Source organism: Brachyistius frenatus, unplaced genomic scaffold (genome assembly GCF_029030835.1).
Source record: "Brachyistius frenatus isolate BFR_SWC_R1_liver_20210118 unplaced genomic scaffold, ASM2903083v1 Contig_294, whole genome shotgun sequence".
Classification (NCBI taxonomy): Eukaryota; Metazoa; Chordata; class Actinopteri; family Embiotocidae; genus Brachyistius; species Brachyistius frenatus.
The window spans coordinates 211951-237472 of record NW_027210893.1 but is presented as its reverse complement, the minus strand read 5'-3'; the positions used below and the strand labels follow the sequence as shown (position 1 = coordinate 237472).

Sequence of the window (25522 nt, the reverse complement as noted above, 5' to 3'; positions counted from 1 at the left end):
GGACAGCGGGCACAAAGTAAGAAGAGTTTTTAATCTCATCCCTTCTGGAACTTACTTCCTGTTTTTAAAAAGTTCAACTTTAACTTCAAACGAGCATTTTAACCTTCAAGACCAACGAAACCTTCGTTCTCTTCTACAAACCCAGTGAGCAGATTCTATTTCCATTCAGTACAAAAGGCTCGTCCTGTACTGAGCACAGTGAGGATGTCTGACCCGTTCACCTCATCACTGCTGTGGGGCCTCATGTATGAACACACGCACATTCAGCACCGAGATCATGTGCAAATAGCAGATCTGGAATCATACATTTATTTCCATAAACTACGTGTAAAAGTTTACTTATATCTTAACATTAATTCAATTTTTGCACACGACTTTTAATATTTTTTACATTTGAACATTTGTGCATCTCTTTTGACTTTGGAGTAGTTTGAAAGTCTAAAGCAGCCATTTTAATGAAATCTAATTCATTTTATTCACCTGCATCATATCTTGCCCTGTAAGCTGTTATGAGCTGATGAGTAAATGACTGTAGCTTTGCAGACTGACTAAAGGTGCTTTATATGAAGGTATTTTTGTGTCTTTATTATACCATCAAAAAACAAGTTTTAAAGCAAATTTCTTGCACTGCAATCAAAAATTACATTTGTAAGTAAAAATACATGAACAGAGAATAAAAAATATTTGCATTGCAAACCAATTGGCTCGCACAGTTTTGGTCACAGAATTAAGAATTTTGCTTATAAAACTTGACTTCTGGCTGCAAATCAAAAACCTCCGAGTGGAGTCGGATGTGTTTGGCGGGACGTACGCTGTAGGAGCAAATACAAACCTGAGAGAAAAATTTGTTTGCAATGCAAATCATTTTATACAAAGTTGATTTTTGATTGCAGTGCGAGACATTTGCTCTCAAAACATTTTTTTTGCATAATAAAGACAGAAAAATACATTCAAGAAGGAGACAGTGACAAGATGATCGATAGGTGAGAGCTGAAGAGGACGTGACTGCTGTAATAATGCTGACACAGCACACAATTAACTCAAGTCAAAAGTAATCCTGCACGTGATGCAGGACGTGAATATCCTGCTCATACAGGTGGTTCTTCCGAAGCCGAGTCCTTTCGGACTTCTAGTGGGCAGAAGAACTATAAAAGAAGCTGACAGATTATTCTGCTCCTCCAGGTCGAAGTAGCTTCTTCTCTGGACATCATCATATGAACTATAGTAGTCTGTTGTTTTAAAATATGGTCTGACACATGACTCAGCATAATTTATATAGAAATTGTGCGGACAGGATGATATCATAAAATTGCTTGCCTTGCAAATTTGCGCACAATCTTAATGTTCATGCATCATTTATACACGAGGCTCCTGATCTTTGGCAAATTAAGAGTTATATGAGTACAAATCAAATATGCATGGGGGTGGGGGGCGGGAGGAGCATGCTTGTAATAACTCATTTTCAAAAGGTTAAAATGTGCAAGACAGCATGTTCTCATGATATATGTGGAGCTACCAACAATATTACAATCAACTGTCTGAATAAGAAACCAATTTAAAGAGGTGCAGGTGGCCTTAACAATTAATAATGCAGAGGAGCCCGATTTTATGGGTAATTAATTAGTTTGTGTTGGGAAAAATTTGAAAATATATATTTTTTTAATTTGTATTAATATATTTAGTGACACAAACGTACTTCATTATCCAGTACAGTAAGTGTTAAATCCTAGCCTTGTAAAAGATGTCACAAGTCAACTGTGTGACTATTTGAAAATATTATATTACATTATATCATAAATATATTAGTATAATAATGTTATATTATCTTCATATTGCCCCAGACAATAGACTCTCTTTACTTCTATAAAAGGAACAGCATAAACTGCTTTAACTCAGATTTATCAGTTTGTTCACATCCTGGAGTTCCACAGGGTTCTGGACTGGGTTCTGGACTGGGTTCTGGACTCGGGATGGAAAGGTCCACAAAATGTACGGTTTGGAAAATATATCAAGGTTTCGTGGTGCTGAAGTGTCGGCAGGAGTGGAAAGAGGTGCTTTTATCACATGCTGAAATCCTGCATCCTCAGCCACTGCACATCTTTAACAACCTACACACCCACTGCTTCAGTCCTGGTTCTCTAACCGGGCTTTATCTGGTCCACTCGGCGTTTCAGGGAACCGGCTGGCAGCATCACTTCTAAATTGGGAACTTTCTCTGTTCTTTCACTGCCTACGTTAAACGGACCGAACCATACAGACCTGGCCTGGCGGACCAGCGGACCGGATCAGAGGGACTTTTCACTTGGACCGTTCCACCCCTAACTAGGACCAGTACTTTCCCCCCTATACCTGCTATAACACGAGGAAACACTGCTGGATGTCGGCTGCTATGCAGAAAACGGACTGAGTTCAGACACACCTGAAGGTGTTTGTCTGTAAACACCACAGAATGTAAGCGTGGAGTTACGATGGATGGCATCGCCTCGGCCTCCAGGGCAACGAAGAGTTCATGTTGACCAGGATGTCAACAAAGCGAGTCTCCAGGACCTCGATATATTGTGAGAATTAGCAGCACGCTCTGAAACAGGATGTGTGACAACAGTTCTGACAGCTTCTAGCAGGATTATCGTTATATTTCTACTTCTTTTCACGAATCCTCTTAAATCAGGAGCTGAATTGAACATCCTTCTCCTGAATGACCAAACTCAGTCATAGATGGAACTCAAGAGTATCAGATTCATCCTCTCCTCTCCTCTCCTCTCCTCTCCTCTCCTCTCCTCTCCTCTCCTCTCCTCCCCTCCCCTCCCCTCTCCTCTCCTCTCCTCTCCTCTCTCTCCTCTCCTCTCCTCTCCTCTCCTCTCCTCTCCTCTCCTCTCCTCTCCTCTCCTCTCCTCTCCTCTCCTCTCCTCTCCTCTCCTCTCCTCCCCTCTCCCCCCCCCCACACTTTTCCTATGTTAGGTACCCTGAGACGACTCGTGTTGTGATTCAGCTCGATATGAACCAAACTGAACTGAACTAAATCTAGCTGGAAGTGAACAGATGGGTTTGTTTCAAACCTTTTCATTTGGTCTACAGAACATTAGTCTCATTTGTTTGCATACCAAACCCTCATATCAGTGGGTTTCTCTTCATTTGTTCCATATTTCATGAGAAACACAGCAGTCCTGCTCTTCAGTGAAATGCTACGCAGGTGACAGAAGATGTGGAGACACTCCTCTTGTTCCCAGTTTAAAGCTGGTCAGTTGGGAGAGACGAGGACAGGCAGCTACTCCCACACCAGCGGAGACGGAGGCATCTCGGAGGGCTGAGCCACCGTCGAGCTGTTCAGACCAACGTCAGGTTAGAGAGCAGCTCAACAACTTTCATATCTAAGTAAATAATATTACACTAGTGTTCAAAAGATATGATGTATAAAGGATGAAGCTTATTTTCGTATTTCCAAATATCTTTTTAGAAAATACTGGAATTGAAAGACCAGTGAAATTAGACAAGATACAATATTAGAATAAACCTTGTTCACGGCAGACTTCGAATTTAGCATTTTGTCCATCGCCATCTTTTTATTTTGGAGCAGGAAGTGACCATATTTGGACAAGCTGGGGGCGGAGCCAGCATTGGATCTGACTGATCTGATTGGAAACCTGAGGACACCACGTACCATTTTGTGATGTCTTTTTGTCGTATCAGTTTCTTCATATCTGTTTTAGTCTCTTCCTCATCATTTGGTCCTTAAAGTCTTTCATGTTCACTTCCTCTTTTATTTTGACAACTCACCGTCTGCTGTCTTCACTTCCTGTCCTCTCATCTTCCCACCTGTGTCTGATTGTCTTCACTTGTGTTCAATCATCTCCTCACCTGCCAGATGTTTCTATGATCATCCAGCCAGTTTTCTCCCCATCATCTGTGAGCTTTGCTTTTGTTTTTGCTCTTCATCATTTAAAGATTATTCTTTCCGTTACTCGTGTTCTGGGTTTTGTGCATTTGAGTCCATAACAGTGGAAATCTGAATGTAAAACATACCTGTCAATCAAACAAAGCCCCCAAAAACAGTTGTTTTTTTTAAGCCTAATATCTAAATAATGAGGGATTATTTTCAGATGGACTTCAGAAAACAAATAAAAAGGAGCGACTTTAGAGGATGAAACCAAAATAACTTTGGAGAAACAGGACAGTCAGTACCTCCAGGATTTCAGTTGGTTTTTTTTATTGTTGTCATCAAAAAATTTTGATTTTGTGGCGGATTTTCTCCAAAATGTTGACGTAATGTGTGGAGTTTTAAATTAGTTTTTCACGTAACATTCCAGGAATCAGAAAAAGTTGCAAGTTCAGAAAGAACTTTTTTTTTTTAAACACTACCTGATGAAGGAATAAATGTGTAATCACTTCCTGTGATAATAATCATGCTGCACATCACAGAAATATTTTAGTTCTAATCTTTTTTATGTATTTATTGAACTTAGAGAACCGTGGAGATAAAAGGTCCTAAAAGCTCCTAAAAGCTGCTAAAAGGTCCTAAAAGGTGCGTATGTTTCCAGAACAGACCGTCTGTGACTGGAATATAGAAACAAGGACTACATCAGCCTTTCAAAATAAGAGCTTTAGATGCTGTTTAATTCATGTTCATTCAACACATAGACCTGCTGGATGAAACAAACAAAGAGACGTCTCTGACAACTGGACGTGTGGAGAAAACTCATTTAACATCCAGTAATATGGAATCACTTCCTCTGATCACAAACATTTAATCACATCATTTTAATGTGAAGAACACATTTCCTACGAACTCCGTCACTTCCTGTTTCTCCTCTTGTTCCTGTTCCTCCGGTGAACAGTTTTATTTGGAGATGAAAACAGGAGCAGAGTTATTTTTATTACTAAAGTGAGTTTTGTTTGAGAAGATTTACTTTATGATGTTAATAGTACGACGTTTCTTGCAGAAGAATTGCTGCAATTGTTTATGTAGAGTTTTCTTGAATCTGCGTCAATTATTGCGATCGCAAGATCGTGATTTCCTGGAGGGACTGATTCATGACTTTAATGAAACAAGTTCAATGTGAGCCTATGGAGCTGAAGCCCTCTTGAAGCCAGCCCCTAGTGGCCCTTGATGGTATTGCAGCTTAAAGCGTTCACTTTTCAGACCTGGAAGCTTTGTCCACTTTTATCTGCAGTCTTTCGTCATGCTGTACTGGAATACTTCATGGAAACGATGGGTTTGATTTGAAAAGCTTTGCGAAGTCCAAATATCTGCTGTGAAATACTCTGTTATGATTCTACATGTTCAGATTTCATACTTTGACTGAAACATGTGTTGGTGATGTACTGTAGCTGAATATGTTCAAAGACTGGTGGCAAAAGATCATCTAAACACCTGTACACATCCTGTAGTAGTGAGGTTGGGACGGATGTGTTTTAAAGCAGCTCCTACCTGATGAAGCTCTTGAAAGCAGCCGACTGAGGGTTGATGCAAAGTGGCACTCGACTCCCCTTCTGCTGCTCCAAAATGAACTGATGGATGATCTCTGAGGGAAAACACACACCAGCCCTCTGATTATTCTCACCTGAAGCTGTTGTAAAAAAAAAAATAACCAATTCTTGTTAAAATGAAGATTAAGATATTTTTCGCTTTCTTCTACTTATTACTGATTTAATCAAAAATTGTAAACATCTACTTCCTGTTCTTTATAAGAAAAGGTGGAAGCAGTCTTTACATTTCTAACTCAAGTCTGTCACTTTCTTGTATCTGAACTTCAGTTAATGAAATTTAAGGAACACTTTGGACTTCACTGCAAACACTGTGAACCGAGCACGGTGTTTTTTAAGTGACAGCCCATTTATTTTGTATAATGCACTTATATTAAATTATCAGCTGGCTGTGGAAACAAAATACCAAAAGAAAACATGATAACGTCGTGTTCTTGATCACAACACGTACTTCAGCAGCACCATATTTTTTGTAATAATCAAGTTCAGCTTTTGCTCTTTTTTTGAATGTTAAAACAGAAAGACCACCAGAACTGACCTTTGACCTGTCTCACGGAGCTCAGGTTCTTCTCAAAGCCGTCGTCAAACTTGGGATTCGTGACGGGCTCGAAGTCGCTGGTGTAAACGCGGCCGGATGACGTGGTGTAGCAGCAGTTGCACATGCAGGTGTGGTAGCGCAGTCGACCCTCGTCCAGGTACGGGTGGGCCAGGGCGTCCTTGGCTGAAATCCTCTTCGACTGCAAACCACAAGTTAGATGATTTCAAAAAGAAAAAGAGCATCAGCAGCATTTTGTGTTTTAATTTAGCCTCTGAGAGCACGAACGAAAGAAAAACAATTTTCAGCCGAGAAACAGAGATAATTGGTGTTTGTTCTAATAAACAGTCACAATGTTGACTAAATAATTAAATATAAATGTTTTTGTATGCATTTCCAGTCCACCTTTGTTTTTATTCTCACCTTTCTGCTCCACCTTTCTGTTCTTAATATTGAAATGACATATTTTAAACCTCTAATCTAATCTAAACTCATAAACACTGAGGAAAGAAACAAGTCTGTCCAACTATAATGAACTTATGGAAGAGGAATAATGTTTTTTTTGTTGTTGTTGTTAGGTTTTTTTCTTCCCATTTTTTTTTTCTCATCATAATTTTATATTCATGGAAAATATGTATCTATCCTTTTATCTGCACTTTTAAAATACTATTTATTACCATACTTGTTTATCTAAATCAACAGGTGTTTTTCTGTACGATATGGTATTCATGGTCTGCATTGTTTATATACTGTATTACAATTTGTTATATTTAAAAGAGGAAAAAAAAAAAAACATAGGCTCTGCCCCCTCCATTTTCTTAGGATGGTGAAAGCATGAAAATTCAGAGTGTTTATTTTCCTTGTTTTGGTCTGCATAAATTAATGTGGTAAAATCTGAAGTCAAATGAAACTGGGATTGTTTTGAAGTGATCTCAGAAGTTTTACCACTGCACAGGGTTTCATTCATTAACCAAACATGACTATTTATTTCAGAAGGACCCACCGGATCAAACACCAGCATCCTGCAGAGGAGGTGGACTGCTTCATGGGTCGCTTGGCTGGACAGTGTGTAGAGAACAGGAAGGGATGGCTGCACACAAAACACACAATATTAACCGCTTCTCTCTTTCAGCTTCTGGTATCTTATTTAAACATGTGTGTGAACTAATATCTTTTCACTGCTCGTGTTTCTTAAAAGTGCAAAGAAGAGAGAAATTTAAGAAGACAAGGATTTAATGTTTCTCAGGCTTAAATAATCAACTTTCAATTGTTAAATGAGCAACAAAATATACTGAACTGGCTCATTAAGGGTCCAGGTGTACACTTATAAAAACTTCTTTTTTAAAAGTCACTCAGTTTATCAGCATGACTCCATCTGTTCAGAAAGTTGGAAGAAGGTTTGGTCACCTGTTTGTGAGGTCCTCTGAGGATGTGAGTCCGAGCGCCTTCACACGCCGTCCTCATCGCCTCCATCGAAGGAGTCCCCAACAGATCAGTGATCAAATCCAGCTGCAGACAGACAGATGACAGACGGATGACAGACAGTAGACGGATGATAGACAGCAGACGGATGACAGACAGTAGACGGATGACAGATGGATGACAGACAGTAGACGGATGACAGATGGATGACAGACAGTAGACGGATGACAGACAGTAGACGGATGACAGATGGATGACAGACAGTAGACGGATGACAGACAGTAGACGGATGACAGACAGTAGACGGATGACAGACAGCAGACAGATGACAGACAGTAGACGGATGACAGACGGATGACAGACAGCAGACAGATGACAGACAGTAGACGGATGACAGACAGATGACAGACAGCAGACAGATGACAGACAGTAGACGGATGATAGACAGCAGACGGATGACAGACAGTAGACGGATGACAGATGGATGACAGACAGTAGACGGATGACAGATGGATGACAGACAGTAGACGGATGACAGACAGTAGACGGATGACAGACAGCAGACAGATGACAGACAGTAGACGGATGACAGACGGATGACAGACAGCAGACAGATGACAGACAGTAGACGGATGACAGACAGCAGACAGATGACAGACAGTAGACGGATGACAGACAGCAGACAGATGACAGACAGTAGACGGATGACAGACAGCAGACGGATGACAGACAGTAGACGGATGACAGACAGCAGACGGATGACAGACAGTAGACGGATGACAGACAGCAGACGGATGACAGACAGTAGACGGATGACAGACAGTAGACGGATGACAGACAGCAGACGGATGACAGATAGTAGACGGATGACAGACAGCAGACAGATGACAGACAGCAGACAGATGACAGATAGTAGACGGATGACAGACAGCAGACAGATGACAGACAGTAGACAGATGACAGACAGCAGACAGATGACAGACAGCAGACGGATGACAGACAGTAGACGGATGAGACAGCAGACAGATGACAGACAGCAGACAGATGACAGACAGTAGACGGATGACAGACAGCAGACGGATGACAGATAGTAGACGGATGACAGACAGCAGACAGATGACAGACAGCAGACAGATGACAGATAGTAGACGGATGACAGACAGCAGACAGATGACAGACAGTAGACAGATGACAGACAGCAGACAGATGACAGACAGCAGACGGATGACAGACAGTAGACGGATGAGACAGCAGACAGATGACAGACAGCAGACAGATGACAGACAGCAGACAGATGACAGACAGTAGACAGATGACAGACAGCAGACAGATGACAGACAGTACAGATGACAGACAGCAGACAGATGACAGACAGCAGACGGATGACAGACAGTAGACAGATGACAGACAGCAGACGGATGACAGACAGTAGACGGATGACAGACAGCACACAGATGACAGACAGTAGACGGATGACAGACAGATGACAGACAGCACACAGATGACAGACAGCAGACAGATGACAGACAGTAGACAGATGACAGACGGATGACAGACAGCAGACAGATGACAGACAGTAGACAGATGACAGACAGCAGACAGATGACAGACAGCAGACAGATGACAGACAGTAGACAGATGACAGACGGATGACAGACAGCAGACAGATGACAGACAGTAGACAGATGACAGACAGCAGACAGATGACAGACAGCAGACGGATGACAGACAGTAGACGGATGACAGACAGCAGACAGATGACAGACAGTAGACGGATGACAGACAGCAGACAGATGACAGACAGTAGACGGATGACAGACAGATGACAGACAGTAGACGGATGACAGATGTATGACAGACAGTAGACGGAGGGCAGACAGCAGACGGATGATAGACGGAGGACAGACAGTAGACGGATGACAGACAGATGACAGACAGTAGACGGATGACAGATGTATGACAGACAGTAGACGGAGGGCAGACAGCAGACGGATGATAGACGGAGGACAGACAGTAGAAGGATGACAGACGGATGACAGACGGGTGACAGACGGATGAAAGACGGATGACAGACGGGTGACAGACGGGTGACAGACAGATGAAAGACGGATGACAGATGGATGACAGACGGGTGACAGACGGATGACAGACGGATGACAGACAGTAGAAGGATGACAGACAGTAGACGGATGATAGACGGATGACAGACAGTAGACGGATGATAGACGGATGACAGACAGTAGACGGATGACAGACGGATGACAGACAGTAGATGGATGACAGACGGAGGACAGATGGAGGACAGTCAGTAGATGGATGACAGACAGTAGATGGATGACAGACGGATGACAGATGAAGGACAGTCAGTAGATGGATGACAGACAGTAGATGGATGACAGACGGAGGACAGACGGAGGACAGACAGTAGATGGATGACAGACGGAAGACAGACAGTAGACGGATGACAGACGGAGGACAGACAGTAGATGGATGACAGACGGAGGACAGACAGTAGATGGATGACAGACGGAAGACAGACAGTAGACGGATGACAGACGGAGGACAGACAGTAGAAGGATGACAGACAGTAGATGGATGACAGACATTAGGTTGGATGACAGACAGTAGATGGATGACAGACAGAAGACAGACATTAGATGGATGACAGACGGAAGACAGACAGTAGACGGATGACAGACGGAAGACAGACAGTAGACGGATGACAGACAGTAGAAGGATGACAGACGGAAGACAGACAGTAGATGGATGACAGACGGAGGACAGACAGTAGATGGATGACAGACGGAGGACAGACAGTAGATGGATGACAGACAGTAGAAGGATGACAGACGGAAGACAGACAGTAGAAGGATGACAGACAGAAGACAGACAGTAGATGGATGACAGACGGAAGACAGACAGTAGATGGATGACAGACAGTAGATGGATGACAGACGGAGGACAGACAGTAGATGGATGACAGACAGTAGATGGATGACAGACAGTAGAAGGATGACAGATGGATGACAGACGGAGGACAGACGGAAGACAGACAGTAGATGGATGACAGACAGTAGATGGATGACAGACGGAAGACAGACAGTAGATGGATGACAGACGGAGGACAGATGGATGACAGACAGTAGAAGGATGACATACGGATGACAGACAGAGGACAGACGGATGACAGACAGTAGACGGATGACAGACGGAGGACAGACAGTAGATGGATGACAGACAGTAGATGGATGACAGACAGTAGACGGATGACAGACGGAGGACAGACAGCAGACAGATGGCAGACGGATGACATACAGATGACAGACAGTAGACGGATGACAGACGGAGGACAGACAGTAGATGGATGACAGACAGCAGACAGATGGCAGACGGATGACATACGGATGACAGACAGAGGACAGACGGAAGACAGACAGTAGACGGATGACATACGGATGACAGACAGAGGACAGACGGATGACAGACAGTAGACGGATGACAAACGGATGACAGACGGAGGACAGACAGTAGATGGATGACAGACAGTAGAAGGAGGACAGACAGAGGACAGACAGTAGATGGATGACAGACAGTAGAAGGATGACCGACAGCAGACAGATGGCAGACGGATGACATACGGATGACAGACAGAGGACAGACGGAAGACAGAGGACAGACAGATGACAGACAGTAGACGGATGACAAACGGAGGACAGACGGATGACAGACAATGGACGGACGACAGACGGGTGACATACGGATGACAGACAGTAGACAGATGACAAACGGATGACAAACGGATGACAGACAGTCCTGAAAGGTTTTCACGTTCATTTCCTGTTTTATTTCTGTAATGTATTCCGTGTCTGTTGCTCTTGTGTCTTCCCACCTGTGTTTGATTGACCCTGACCTGTGACCCCGTCACCCCTGACCTGTGACCCCTGACCTGTGCGGAAAGTCGGAGTGCTTCCTTTCTCCTGTATTCTCGTTGCATCCTGTTTCATCTTTCCAGAGTTTTTCCTGCAGAATCTTTTTTAGTTTTGTTTTTTAGTGTCCTGACTCTTGCGCTGCCTTCAGTCCTTCAGTCCTTCAGACCTTCAGACCTTCAGACCTTCAGTCCTTCCGTCCTTCAGACCTTCAGATCTTCAGTCCTTCCGTCCTTCAGACCTTCAGTCCTTCCGACCTTCCGTCCTTCAGACCTTCAGTCCTTCAGACCTTCAGACCTTCAGACCTTCAGTCCTTCCGTCCTTCAGACCTTCAGTCCTTCCGACCTTCAGTCCTTCCGACCTTCCGTCCTTCAGTCCTTCAGACCTTCAGTCCTTCCGTCCTTCAGACCTTCAGTCCTTCAGACCTTCAGACCTTCAGTCCTTCAGACCTTCAGTCCTTCCGTCCTTCAGTCCTTCAGACCTTCAGACCTTCAGTCCTTCCGTCCTTCAGACCTTCAGTCCTTCAGTCCTTCCGTCCTTCAGACCTTCAGTCCTTCCGTCCTTCAGACCTTCAGTCCTTCCGTCCTTCAGACCTTCAGTCCTTCAGTCCTTCAGACCTTCAGACCTTCAGTCCTTCAGACCTTCAGTCCTTCCGTCCTTCAGACCTTCAGTCCTTCAGACCTTCCGACCTTCAGTCCTTCCGTCCTTCCGACCTTCCGTCCTTCAGTCCTTCAGTACTTCCGACCTTCCGTCCTTCAGACCTTCGGACCTTCAGTCCTTCAGACCTTCAGTCCTTCCGTCCTTCGGACCTTCAGTCCTTCAGACCTTCAGACCTTCAGTCCTTCCGTCCTTCCGTCCTTCAGACCTTCAGTCCTTCAGACCTTCCGACCTTCAGTCCTTCCGTCCTTCCGACCTTCAGTCCTTCAGTCCTTCCGACCTTCCGTCCTTCCGTCCTTCAGACCTTCAGACCTTCAGACCTTCCTGGTCTCATCCTGCTCTACGTCTGCTGCCTGCTGGATTGTTTGAACTGGACTGGACTTGTCTGAGTTGTAAAGTCCTGACCCTGAACATGTTCCATTGGTCTGTCTGGTAACTTGAACTTTTAGTTTAATTTCTCGGATTGTAAATACTGATTCCTGTAGTCCCCAACGTACCATTATATCCAAACCGAATAACCAACTACCACAAAGCAAATAACACGGTTGTTTTCTTTTTAGTTTTTGAGTTTGTATTATTCTGAGTTACCTGCTGGATGGGACTCTGCGCCTGGAAGAGGATGCGTCGTCCCAGCAGCTCGGCGAAGATGCAGCCCACAGACCAGATATCGATGGAGTTGGTGTAGTGGCGGCTGCCCATGAGGATCTCTGGAGCGCGGTAGTACTGGGTCACCACTTCCTGAGTCATGTGCCGCGACTCGTCGGACTCCTCCACTCGGGCCAGGCCGAAGTCACAGATCTGGAGGACGTCATTCACAGGTCAGGTGGAGCTCTTTCTCCTCTCTCCTCGTACCTTTGTGTTTCTCTATGATGTCATCATCATTTACCATAAAACGCTTTTATACCCATAATGCTTAACAGTCACTGAAATTTCTTCATTAGGTTCTGCCCTTTTATATATCTATATCTATAGATATATAGATATGTAGATAACTACATATCTATATAGATATATCTATATCTACATATCTTTTTTGATATATAGATATATCTATCACTATATAGATATAGATATGTCTATATATCTATATAGATATATCTGTGGCATGACCTTAAAAAGGAGGTTGGTGCTGGAAAACCCTCCAATGTGGCTGAATTCCAACAACTCTGTAAAGATGAGTGGGCCAACATTCCTCCACAGCTGGAAAAGACTCATTGCAAGTTATCACAAATGCTTGATTGCAGTTGTTGCTGGTGAGGGTGGTCCAACCAGTTATTAGGTTTAGGGGGAAACACTCTTTCACACAGGGCCATGTGGGTTTGGATTGTTTTTCTCCCTTAATAATAAAAACCTTCATTTAAAAACTACATTTTGTGTTTACTTGTGTTATCTTTGACTAATATTTAAATTTGTTTGATGATCTGAAACATTTAAGTGACAGACATGCAAAAAAATAAAAAAAATTAGGAAGGGGACAAACACTTTTTCACACCATTGTATGTATATATATATATATATATATATATATATATATATAAATATAAATATATAAAATCCTATCATATATATATATATATATATATAAATATATATTTATATATATAAAATATATTTATATATATATTTATTTATATATGATATATTTGATAGGATTTTATATATATATATATATATATATATATATTTATGTATATATATATATATTTGTTCTGACATCTGTGAGCTTTTTCTTACGAGGAGCGTTTGTCTTTCCTTAAATAAAAAGAGCTGCTGTGTGCTGCTAGAAACGGACCAGTCAGGAGCTACCGATGCATTTAGGTCATCTGTCTGTTCAGTGATTATTCATTCCTTAAAATAGGCGATTCAATTAGTGTAAAGGTATCATTTGAAGTGCTGCTGGCTGTAAATCGCAATAAAACCATTCAAATGAAACAGAACAAACAACCTCAGTGTTAAAAGGACTGAAACATTTCAAGCCTTCTGCTCCAGTTTAATGCCACTTTCTCTTCTAGTGTTTGACGACACCGGAGAGGCTCCACCACACACCTTGAGCACACAGTTGCTGTTCACCAGCAGGTTTCCAGGTTTGATGTCTCGGTGCAGGATTCCAGCAGAGTGCAGGTATTTCAGTCCTGGTGGAGGAACCGGAGAGAAGGTCACACATGAGTCATGCAAACGGGCTGAGAGTTTGATGACGGCTGCAAGGTGTCGGTTTGATGTCTGTAAAACTGTTTGACAGTTAATCCACAGAACATTATGATGTACGACTGCATGCTTCACACAAATAGTTTTAAAAAAGGAGGAATTTGAATCAATTAAATATATTAACCGCAATTAGCTTTCATAACGGCAGGTTTAGATAGGAAGTTTCCATGAGGTGTATGTGTGTGCGTTCAGGCTGTGTTCACAGCTGATTGGAGGGACGGTCTGATGGACTGAAGTTGAACAATGAGGAGGAGCCGATCTTACCTCGTAGGATCTGGTAAAGAAACACTTTGGCGTGGTCGGAGCTCAGCGGCTGCGGTGATACGATGATCTTATGGAGGTCACTTTGCATCAGTTCAGTCACCACGTAGCTGATCGATGGGACATTAAGGTTTAAATACAAGAACAGAACCACTGAACACAGACCCGCTGGGTTCAACGCTGTATCTTGTATTTTTGTGACAGCAGGATTCAACACTGCTGCGGTTCTACTGGGTTCTACTAACGACACCACGGTCAGAAGCAGGTTTACTCCACTTCCTGTCAGTCATTATGTTTTTTATGTTTTATATTTGGGAGCACACTGGAATTATTCAACCCTGTTTCAGTTAACGTTGGGACGCTGTGTAAAATGGAAATAAAAACAGAATGCAATGATCTGCAAATCACATAAACTCATATTTAATTGCAAATAGACTAAAACAACATATCAAATGTTGAAATGGAAAAATTCTATTGTTTTATGAAAAACATCTGCTTATTTTGAATTTGATGCAGCAACACATCTCAAAAAAAGGTTGTGATATTAAGAACCGTAGACGATGAAATCCACTAATTCTTTGTAGTTTTACGTTGAGGAACATTATTCTTAGATTGTTCAACTATTTTCCAACACAGTCTTTCAGAGTGGTGAACCTCTCCCCATCTTCACTGATGAAAGACTCCGCCTCTCTGAAATCATCTTTTTATACTCAATCATGTTATATTTTTAATAAAAAGATAAAATTTCTTAGTTTCAACACTTCATATTCTTCTTTTGTCTATTTTCAATTAAATGTGGGTTTACATGGTTTGAAAATCAATGCAATTTTGTTTTTATTTGTGTTTTACACAGCGTTCCAACGTTTTCGGAAACAGGATTGTACAAAAAGACTTCATTGTCATGTTGTGATAAGCAGTGTGTTGCTTTGGGACCAGACGGGACCACTGCAGTCCGGTAACACGACCAGTGTGCCGTCACTACATGTTTTCTTTGGAGCCTCCAGCTGGCGTTTACTGTCCTCCTTTAATGGGTAAAAATCACTACCGTGTAAACACAAACAAATATGTACAAGTAGACTAAAACACAGCAAAAACAAGCTAATAGTATCTTATCCTGTGCTCTGATTGGAGGATAGATGTGGTTTGTAGCTGCAGCAGTCACATGATGACAGTTTGGTCCTACATATTAGGCTGCAGTCTAGATCTGCTGGAACAAAGTCCGCACTTCCTCCACAGTCAATAAAACACATCACTAATAATACTAATAATTAAAAAAAAAAAAAAAAAAAGTCCTGTCACACGCCGTGCTCTTGGCAAAAACAAGCTTGAATTTCCTCTTTTATACACAATCTGTCTGACTGTAAATTCAAAACTATTTCTGAGTTTGATTTGAAACCTTTTCCAGCCTGATGAGCATCAACAACTCTTTTTCTGAGGTTCTCATGAATCAGAAACATGCAGTGAAGCTCACGCCCCTTTAATAATGAAGTCCTCTTCATCTAATTGCAGGACATGATGATGTTTTAAGTCATATTGATGCAGAAATCTAGAAAATTTTAAAAGGTTCAAAAACCTTCAAGCACCACTGGATTTCTTTGACTATCATTACTAAAGTGATTCTCGAACACAGCACTGATTTTGGGGGGATTTTTATTTGAAAAATAATCTCTCATTATTGAGATAAAAACGGTCCCAAAGTGAAAGCCCAGAGCACAACATGAGTCCAGGACCTCGTGAAGCGGTCAAAGGATACATCTCTTCGAAGTAGTCGATGTGTGGAGGTTGTAGTATGTCTAGAGCAGAGAGCACCTGAGGAGACAGGTAAACACATGTCAGGTTACTGGTGGTTTATGGAGCTGCATACATACATATGATCTCTGAATGATGGTGAAGACATCTGTAGTGTTCGATCGGTGTTGGGAAGCTTGGTTTTGGTTACAGGTTAACAGTCACCCTGTTTAAAATGTAATCAGTAATGTAACAAATTAATAATCTATCAGTAATTGATTATAATTACATTTATTTTGAAATTTAACGACACGTAACGAGTTACTCCATAACACTGTCTATAATTCAGTAACCATGCCAACAAGGCTAATGCTGCTGCTGTTAGAATAATCAGTGGCACTGCTCACACTAGTACCAGCTCTGGTTCACCTGTCGGTCACATGACCCTCATCCTTTACGCCCCTGACGAGCTCACCTTCACCTCCTCGAGTGGATTCTTTGTGTTTGATGATAAATGTTCAAATTGTCCTGTGCTTACATTTTCATGTTTGAAGAAGCACAGCATCTTCAGCTCCCGGAACACCCTCTTGCAAGAAACAAGGTTTTGGAAGACATTGGGCATCTTTTTGAGAGCGACTCGCTTTCCATCTCTGGGGTCCGTCACTGACCTGGTGAGGAGGAGAAACAGAACAGGACTGAGACCGGACGGGAGACCGGAGGCAACACTTTCCCCTTCGTAATCATCAACATTTTACTGTCATTTAATTGCATATTTCTTCAGTTACTGTAACTGATGACCGTGTCATTTATTTTGTAGACAACTCTGTTACATGCAACAGTTCCTCTCCAACTGTTGATGGTTATAACGTGTGATTAGAGTACGTCGCCCCTCCTTTTTTTTTTTTTTTTTTTTTTTTAAACATCTCTGAACTTTTATAATAAGAGGAAAAACATAAACAACGACAATAAAACATACGCAGTTTGAACATCTGCAAGTAACACACCAATAAAATTAAATTTACAAAAATAATAAAATTAAATGATAATTAGAAAATAAAATGTAATGAGCCCTATAAGTATTTAGGATTTAGCTTCGTTCATCAGTCCGTACGTTGTATTTGATCTCATTATGTTCCAAACATTTTTAAAAGACATTCCAAATCTTTCAAAACTTCTCCATTTTGTTCTTTGTAAAGTAACAAACATCCCTTTCAGCCGCTGGGAGGTTCCACGTGTTGTTTGCTTCTTCCAAGAACAGGCAATACACCGTTTAGCCTCCAAAACACAGACATTAAGCAGCGACTTTACATTGTTTGAAGTTACTAAATCGTCAGGGTAAATATCAGAGGCACCTCTCTGCCAGTGATCTGGCTGCTCAGGTCGCTCTCCCTCCTCTTGCATGAACTACGCTGCAGAACGAGTGTGATCAGGTGATCCAGAGATCAAAGCCTCGTTAGGAACACAGCAGGTGTCCGAGCATTTCAACCCTGCACACTGCAGCAACCTTCAATGACCTTCAGTAACCCTTCTCAAATAGGATCAGTCAGAGCAAACAGATGGCGTCGGACTCAGGTCCCAGTTTCACTAAGACGTCTCCAGACACGACCAAGAAGCTCACGGCTCAGTCCAGAGGGACAGCACTGCTTTGTTATGTGCTAATATAACTGTCTCTCGTGTAAAGCTTAAGGGAATCATGTTACTTGAAATTAGTGGGAAAAGACTTCCTCCATGATAGATTCACACTCTGCTGCTCCGTTTCTCTCCTTTAATAAAATAACTGGGTTTAGTGACGGGTAACGCTCTGCACAGATCTTTTAAAGTAGAAGTGACTAACACTGAACAGTCAATGGAAACACTACTTGTACTAAAGCGGTGAATATGACATGTGCTGATGGCTATATATGGAAATGTACATAATCAAACATTATTTGATGATGGTGAGCACATTCCTTCTCAGAAATGACAGACTGGAAAAGAGCAGCCATAAATACATTTTCAGGTGTAGTAAGGGCAGCCTGTGTTATCAGGTTAGTACTGATGCATTCAGTGAACGTCACAATCTGACCTGTTCGCACCTTCAGAATTAGTATCCATCCCATATTAAACAGTAACTAGAAGAAATTCCTAAAAAAAATGAGACCCAAAGACTGAGACCAGAAACTCTCCTCAGTGTTTGGTCTCAAAGTAATTCGAAGCATTTAAGCTCTAAAAAGAAGCTTCTCAGTGTCAGAGAGTTGGAAGTAAACCAGAGGACTCCTGTGTGACTGAGACTCGCTCACAAACCTGTTCACCAGTTCACCTGGACATGTTGTTGAAAACTACAGTCATAACAAAAGTAAATTTGATGGTTTGTTGATATGTTGTGTTGACCAGATTAGGATGGATGTGACCTGACAGTGACCTTTGACCTTTGACCACCAGAATCCAGTCACTTCATCCTTGAGTTCAAGTGAATGTACAAATCCAAAATTCAGATTTTAAGAAGTTCTCCCAACGCAGGCGAGATGGAAAGCATGCAGCCCACTAATCATAAGGTTGGTGGTTCTTCCTGCTCACATGCTGAGGAGTCCTTGGGCAAGGCACTGAACTCCAGGTGAGCACCTCCCATTGGTGTGAATGTGTGCGCGTGTGCGAACTGTAAAGCACTCCGAAACAACAATTAATAACCCACAATAAACACAACAGAAGAGCACCATGGCAACCAATATCAAACACTAATAATTGTACATCACACAGTTAGCCGCATAGCATAGCAATCTGTTAACAGCTGGGAACACTTCCACGGCAACACTTCATTCAAGAACAGAAAATATGCCAAAATTGACATTCTTTGGAATTTCCTGTCATTTATAATGCTGCACGCCAGTTTGCACGTGATGTTTCTCAACTTATTAAAAGTTGGAAAACTGCATGTCTCGCCAGTGTTTCAATCTGACGCTCCAAAGGTTCATGGTTCGACTCCCCAGACGGCCAAGTCCAACTCGTCACCAATGTTTATCGTGTGTCTGCGGTTTACTTTCACGTGCTTCTTGTTGTCACGGTTTTGTGTGATTTGATCTGTTTTCGGTTTATCTCCCTTGGAGTCCTGTCTTATTTTGGAAGTTGCTTTTGAAATGGATCGAGCTTCTTTTCTTTTCTGTTTTGTTTCCCGTTTTATTTTGAAAGTCTTCTTTCAGAATCTATTCTCCCAGTTTTCAGTTTGTGTTCAATCCCTGTTTCCCTCGTGGTCCTCGCTCACCTGCACCAGATTCCTGACGGTTTCCCTCAGGGATTTTAGTCTGTTTCTCTGTAAGTATATCTGTATCTGTTTGTGCTTGAACAGCCGTAGTTTGGTTCGCTTTCTGTTAGAGCCCTGCTCTTTAATACCATAAAAAATATTTTGCTTTTTCCAAGCCATGTGCCTTGCCTTTGGGTCCAAGCAGCTCCTGAACCCTAATACTTGTTAATTTAAAAAATAAACAATTGTTAAACTGCTAGAAACTTGCTCAAACTCCAATCACTGCTACTTGCAGCTGAATTTCTTTTCTTTTCCATATATTGCAGAAAGCTTATTACGTGCAGATTGTAAAAAACATTGCTCTCACTTATTTAGACATAAGTTAAAACCCGTTTTAAAATAAAGTTTCATCATAAAACTTAAATTGCTGTTATCTGTTCCAACTGAAGTGAAATGCGTTAATAAAAATTTAAAACAATTAAGGTAACAATTGACATTTCTGATTAGAATGCAGACAAAGTAAAGAGTTAGTATATCATAAATTCAGTAAGTTGACCATGTAATATCAATGCACTTTTTGAATTAAAATTAAGTTGGTTCAATTTAAGATTTTTGAGGTCAAATTGTGTTGGTTATACAAAACAAGTTTTGTTAGTTTAACAACAAAAGTCTGGTGATAGTTAGTTGAGTTGAAATTCCTGAGTCTTTAGGAGGTGAATAAAACAGTTATTCAGATTATGTCACTATTCTTAAGTGGCAGAAGTCTACAGATCAATCTCGAATTCTTTTCATACCAGAGACAAATGAAAAGAAAATGCATGACTTCAACACGTATGACGCTTATCTCTTTGTATGAGTCGTTTTCACCTGACGCCCAGTAAGACTGTATTTTACTGGCCTGCCAACATGGCAGCAAGTCAGGGTTTCCTTCATGTGTTAAACTGTTAAATGAACAAATTTCCTCCCCTGACACACAACCAACTACCATAGCATCATCTTTTGTACAACATCCACATTTGCTTCTGCCAAACAATGTGGCGCAGCATTCAACTTCAACATTTGTGTTGCTGAGACATAGAAATACTCATCATGTTGGACAGCAGATTATCATTGAAGATTCATATTCAAGATTTTACTTAAAATAACATCCAAAAAAAAATCTAGCTGGTTTCTTGTGTTTCTTTCCAAATGCAAAACTATTGTACAATCATCATGTGACATCAAATATTCTGTACTGTCAGACTTCCTCATCACACTGTCATCAGCTAAACCTATTTATCATGATTAAAGGTTTGATTGGCTGATTGTGGTCTCTCTTAGATTAGTCCAAATTCAAAGTTGATAAAAAAAAAAAAAATGTTTTGCACGTGTTTTTCTGAGGGTATGTCCAGGCATTTCCAAAGAAAATGGCTATAAACTATTTGCAATAACACGTATGTGCATTATAAAGTTTGAAAAAGCTTGATGATAAAACTCTGCTATCCAAACACATTTCTGCCCATACGCACAGCGCAAGGGAGGAGTGTGCCCGGTTACTATCTTGATGCAGCCAAATAATCAAAGCCTGAAGAACTGCCCCTGAAAGCTGCATATCCTTGTGTTCAAAATCTCTTTGGCTATACAAAGAATAGCGCCAACGTAGCTTGTGATTGGCTTCAGATGTAAATGTGGCTTCTAAAGGCTGGAGACAGGAATTAGAACATCATATTGGTTGTGAGGTGTCAATCAAACGGTGTCAGACATGTTAGGTCTTATTTGATTCAGACTATGGCAGCGCCGGCTTTGTGCCAGGATATCTCCTGTTTTTACGGGACAATCTATGGAGATTTATGAACACACGGCACGTAATTCCAAACAAGGCAACCACCGATCATGTGTATTCTGGATATATTAATGCTTTGTGGACTAAATACTTTGCTGGATTGGATTTACTGGACCCTGAACCAGAGGGTTTCTGTGTGGGACTCTGAGGCTGTATTGGTGAGTAACATCTATACTGTAATCATTTGTTTAGTGGTGGTCTCTGACTGCTGGTTGTTGGATCTTAAAATGGTTTATAACGACCGAATCACGAGAGTCTGAGCTTTCCATAGACATCTTGCATGAGTTTTTACGTGAACTTTGTTGATCAAAGGTGGGTGCCATTAAAACTCTGATGGCCCTCCAGCGTCTTTTCATTTCCTGAAAAGAAACAAACAGCTGGTGACTAGATTTTGACAAATGTTACTTGATCAAGAGGAAACTGGGCCTTTTGAGGAACTAGTTCAATTTAAATCCATATTTGGATCTCTAGTGATTATTACAGCAGGACATGCTTTATGCATGTGTATGTGAACATGTCAGCCAGCTACAGTGTGACCCACTCATGTGTTTTGATAGTGTTTGGGTAACAACAGAGCTAAGGGGGATATACACGAGTTGAAGAAAAATGTTGAATATTAATAGATATGATTTAAGAATTAAAACTTAAACAAAAACAAAAAAATACAGGTCAATAATACAGCGCTTTCCTTAAAGTGGAGATGAACAATATGACTGTGGTTTGTTTGATTTTTCACCTTAGAAAATATATGACACTGTAGAAAACCTGATTGTATTTCACTTTTTTGCCAGCAGGGTGCAGCGATCTTAAAACAAGCTAACTAAGAACGTCCCGGGAACAGTTTGTCTCTGCTGTTTGCTTGTGTGTATGTTAATCTTTTTTGTATTTCGCTTGTGTGTCTATTTGAAACAGTTTTCAAGTAAATCTAGCCGTTTCTGCCCAGTAGATGTCACCAGCAGATCTCTGACAGGTTCATTATTTTGACAGTAGTTGGGGTGTTAATAACTCATGTTTTGGTGCATTAAGTTTTGCTGGGCTACTTTAACAATGTTTTGTCCTTCCTACTGCAACTAGTCACTGTAAAAAAATTCATACACGGGCTGTAAACACTATAGTGCCATAAACAAAACATGCAGCCCAACAAGGCCTAATGCGCCCAAACATGAGCCATTAACATTAAGTTATACAGCTACTGTCAAAATGATGAGATCTACTGGTGACATCTATGTAAGAGCAAGATTCACTTGGAAAAGTATTTAAAATAGACACAACTATAATTCAAACATGATTAATATAAATCTAGAGAAAACACATTCCCATGACATCATTAGTTATGGGAATGGTTAGCTTGTTTTAAGATGGCTGCCCCCGACTGGTGAAAAATTAAATACAATTAGATATGCTAACAAATCTACACAGCAAATTTCTTCAGTGAAATATCCTGAAGTTAAACAAAGAGTTTTATTTTGGGAGTTTATCTTCTAAGTTAGACTCTAGCTTGTGTTCAGTGTTACTCTGGTAATATTCTGGTGTTTATTCGCTGAGTGTTGAGGAACATGATTCAACACGACTCCCGGTGTTAACTGCACAGCTTTTGTTGCTGTATTAGCATTTCCCAGCAGGCCTTAGTTATCTCTTGGTAACTTTTGAGAATAAATCAACCAAATTAAATCTAAGTGATGGGCAGAAATTATATTTAGTTATTAATATTTCAATGAAGATGTAATGATAAATAAAATGGAGCTATCATTCAAAACCATAAGTGTACAAGGGAGGAACGTAACATATAAACCAATCACAGCGGCACTCTACATTGGTTAGTTTGTAAGTTGTACAAAGTTTTCATGCAGCATTAATTGTTGCAGACTGAGTATAATCACAATGCATATAATTGTTAAATATAAATTTGTGAAGAATATGTTGTTATCTTGTAGTCAGTTTCACCTGAAACTTTTATAGTGTGAAGAAATTTTAACTCCATGAATGTCAAGCAATAAACACTTTAAAGTATTGACTGTTAACATTGTGAAAGAGTTTCACATTCAAACACCTCAAGGTTAAATTCAAATTTACTGTTTTAACTCCCAAAGAGTTCAAGGTTCAACTCCTGAAAAGTGTTAAAAATCAACAAGAAAATAGTTTCTTCCACTCTGATTGAGAGTGAATTTGATGGTCTCGCATGTAACAAAGCAAAAAGAGCTGATTTTAACTCGGAGAGAGTTTAATCCAAAGATGTGAATTTGCTGTGTAGGTTTAATATCAAGCTTTAACACAGCTAAATTAAATAGTATTTGCCATTTAAACAGCATTTACGTAACGGCATGCCCAACTTGTCTAAAAAAAGAGAGAGAAATAAACAGCGCTAGAGATGGTGAGCAATAAGGAGAGAAAGTAGGAAGGGAGAGCTGTGAGGGAAACTCAACTGAAACTGTTCATCAGTGGATGGAAGTCGGTTCGCTGTGGCTGCAGGACATGAATCTCAGATGTCGGATACTGCTGTAATGTTTGTGTATCGAGCTTCTCCACACAGCAGGTTAGTGCGACAGACTATATACAATCTACATGAAGCTGCTTTGAAGGAGACGGGTCGGAACTACAATGACTCTCATGGGCGCAAAATTAAAATGGACTTTACTGTATTTCTTTCATATACTGAAGTAATGGCATGTCGCATTTTCAAATGTCTGCATTGCTGTATGAATTTAAATATGTATCATAGAATATGATTATTAAACTGGAAACCGTATTCTACAAAAATAAATAACTACAAATCTTGACTTTGAGAGACCTGTGGAGATTTAGACCACTATTACCACAACAGAGCACTTATTTATGAGTTGGTCCACTTCTGCTTGTGATGCACACGAACCAATAATGCTGTAGACGTTCCTGTTCCACAGGTCTACCAGTGGATGCGATGCACCAATACAGGCAGAGGAGAGGAAGACTGCTAACAGGTAGGTCTGCACGCCAACAAACCTTTTAGAAGGAAATCACAGAATTTGGGTGCCTTTATTTTCATAGTTAGTAACCTGTGAAGTTTTTATGCTGCACATGAATGACACACATTTACAGACAAGCACACAAATGATGATATCATACAAATTCCTGCCAAAAGTTTTATACAGCATTGATAAAAGTCTGCACTAATGTATTGTAGCTTAGCGGTCTTAAAGAGCTTTACAATTTGGAGAGAGCAACCTGTGGTTCAGATTCTCACCCACAGATATGTGGACAGGAAGAGGCAGATATCCAGCCACCAACCTTACAATTAACTGACAACCTGCTCTGTCAGCTGAACCACAGCAAAGAAGTATCAATGTACCAGAAAAAGGTAAATAAAGAGGAGACTCCAACATACTGAACATGGATGTATTTTCAGAAAGGGACACTGTCTCAAACAACCTTCTTACTTACACCCGCTACTTTAAGTGCCTTCATGCTGACCAGCACGAAACCTGCAGTTCATTACAGTTCATAACTACATGTAATGTACTTCCATGTTGGGTTTTTCAAACTGGAGTCCAAGAAAGCTGCAGCTATTGCAGAAATCAAACTGTACAAATGCAAGCTGTACACATCCAAACCATGTGTTTGTTCTTCACTAAGCGCCGCCGTCCTGTTGTTGCATCAGTATGTTTATCATGTGCATGAAACGGTGCACAAAAGCTGATGATTTTTATAATTTGCAAATGATGTAAACCCACATTTATTTGAAAATAGACCAAAGACAACATATCAAATGTTGAAACTGAGGCATTTTATTGTTTTATGAAAAATGTGCCAATTTTCATGTTTAAGAAAAAACAAAGTAGGGACATCGCGTTGCATCACCTTCTTTTCAATATAGGCAGGATATCTTTCCGTTATCTGGCTTAACAAACGTGCTAAGATGTCACAGGAAAGCTGGTTAACTACTCGCTATTTCAACCCAGAGTTTCTCAATCAGGCTAGAAGCAGGTTCACGTAAAAGAGGAGGAGTTTGCAGCATCTGACCAATCACAAATGTACTCACAGCGGAGCGACATATTTCATTCATATTTTTCATATTTTGACACACAAGTGAAAGTGAAACACATAATCCACCTGAAAGCAGCACAGCTGTAGCTGCTGAATGAAGGAAGGATGTGCTGGGTTAAAAAAAAAAAAATACAAATAATTGCCAACTGTATGAATGTGTAGCCGAAGTTGAAAGGCTTAACATAATTTTACCATGAAGTGCACGGGAAGGTCTGACTCTATTTACATGTGAATATTTCATTTAATTC

General features: G+C 40.8%; 1 protein-coding gene across 1 annotated transcript in view; it reads right to left on the bottom strand.

The window, feature by feature from the left end:
* Positions 1–2934: 2934 nt before the first annotated feature.
* The window catches only part of nlk2 (nemo-like kinase, type 2), a 28158-nt gene continuing 5570 nt past the window's right edge, over positions 2935–25522 (bottom strand). The window contains exons 2-11 of the mRNA XM_069722514.1: positions 16754–16883; positions 16241–16296; positions 14491–14597; positions 14068–14153; positions 12610–12819; positions 7424–7525; positions 7020–7106; positions 6020–6218; positions 5426–5519; positions 2935–3320 (exon numbers count right to left, since the gene is read on the bottom strand). Coding sequence (XP_069578615.1) covers positions 3266–3320; positions 5426–5519; positions 6020–6218; positions 7020–7106; positions 7424–7525; positions 12610–12819; positions 14068–14153; positions 14491–14597; positions 16241–16296; positions 16754–16883 — 1126 coding nt within the window. The 3' untranslated portion in view covers positions 2935–3265. The remainder of the gene's footprint in view (positions 3321–5425; positions 5520–6019; positions 6219–7019; positions 7107–7423; positions 7526–12609; positions 12820–14067; positions 14154–14490; positions 14598–16240; positions 16297–16753; positions 16884–25522) is intronic.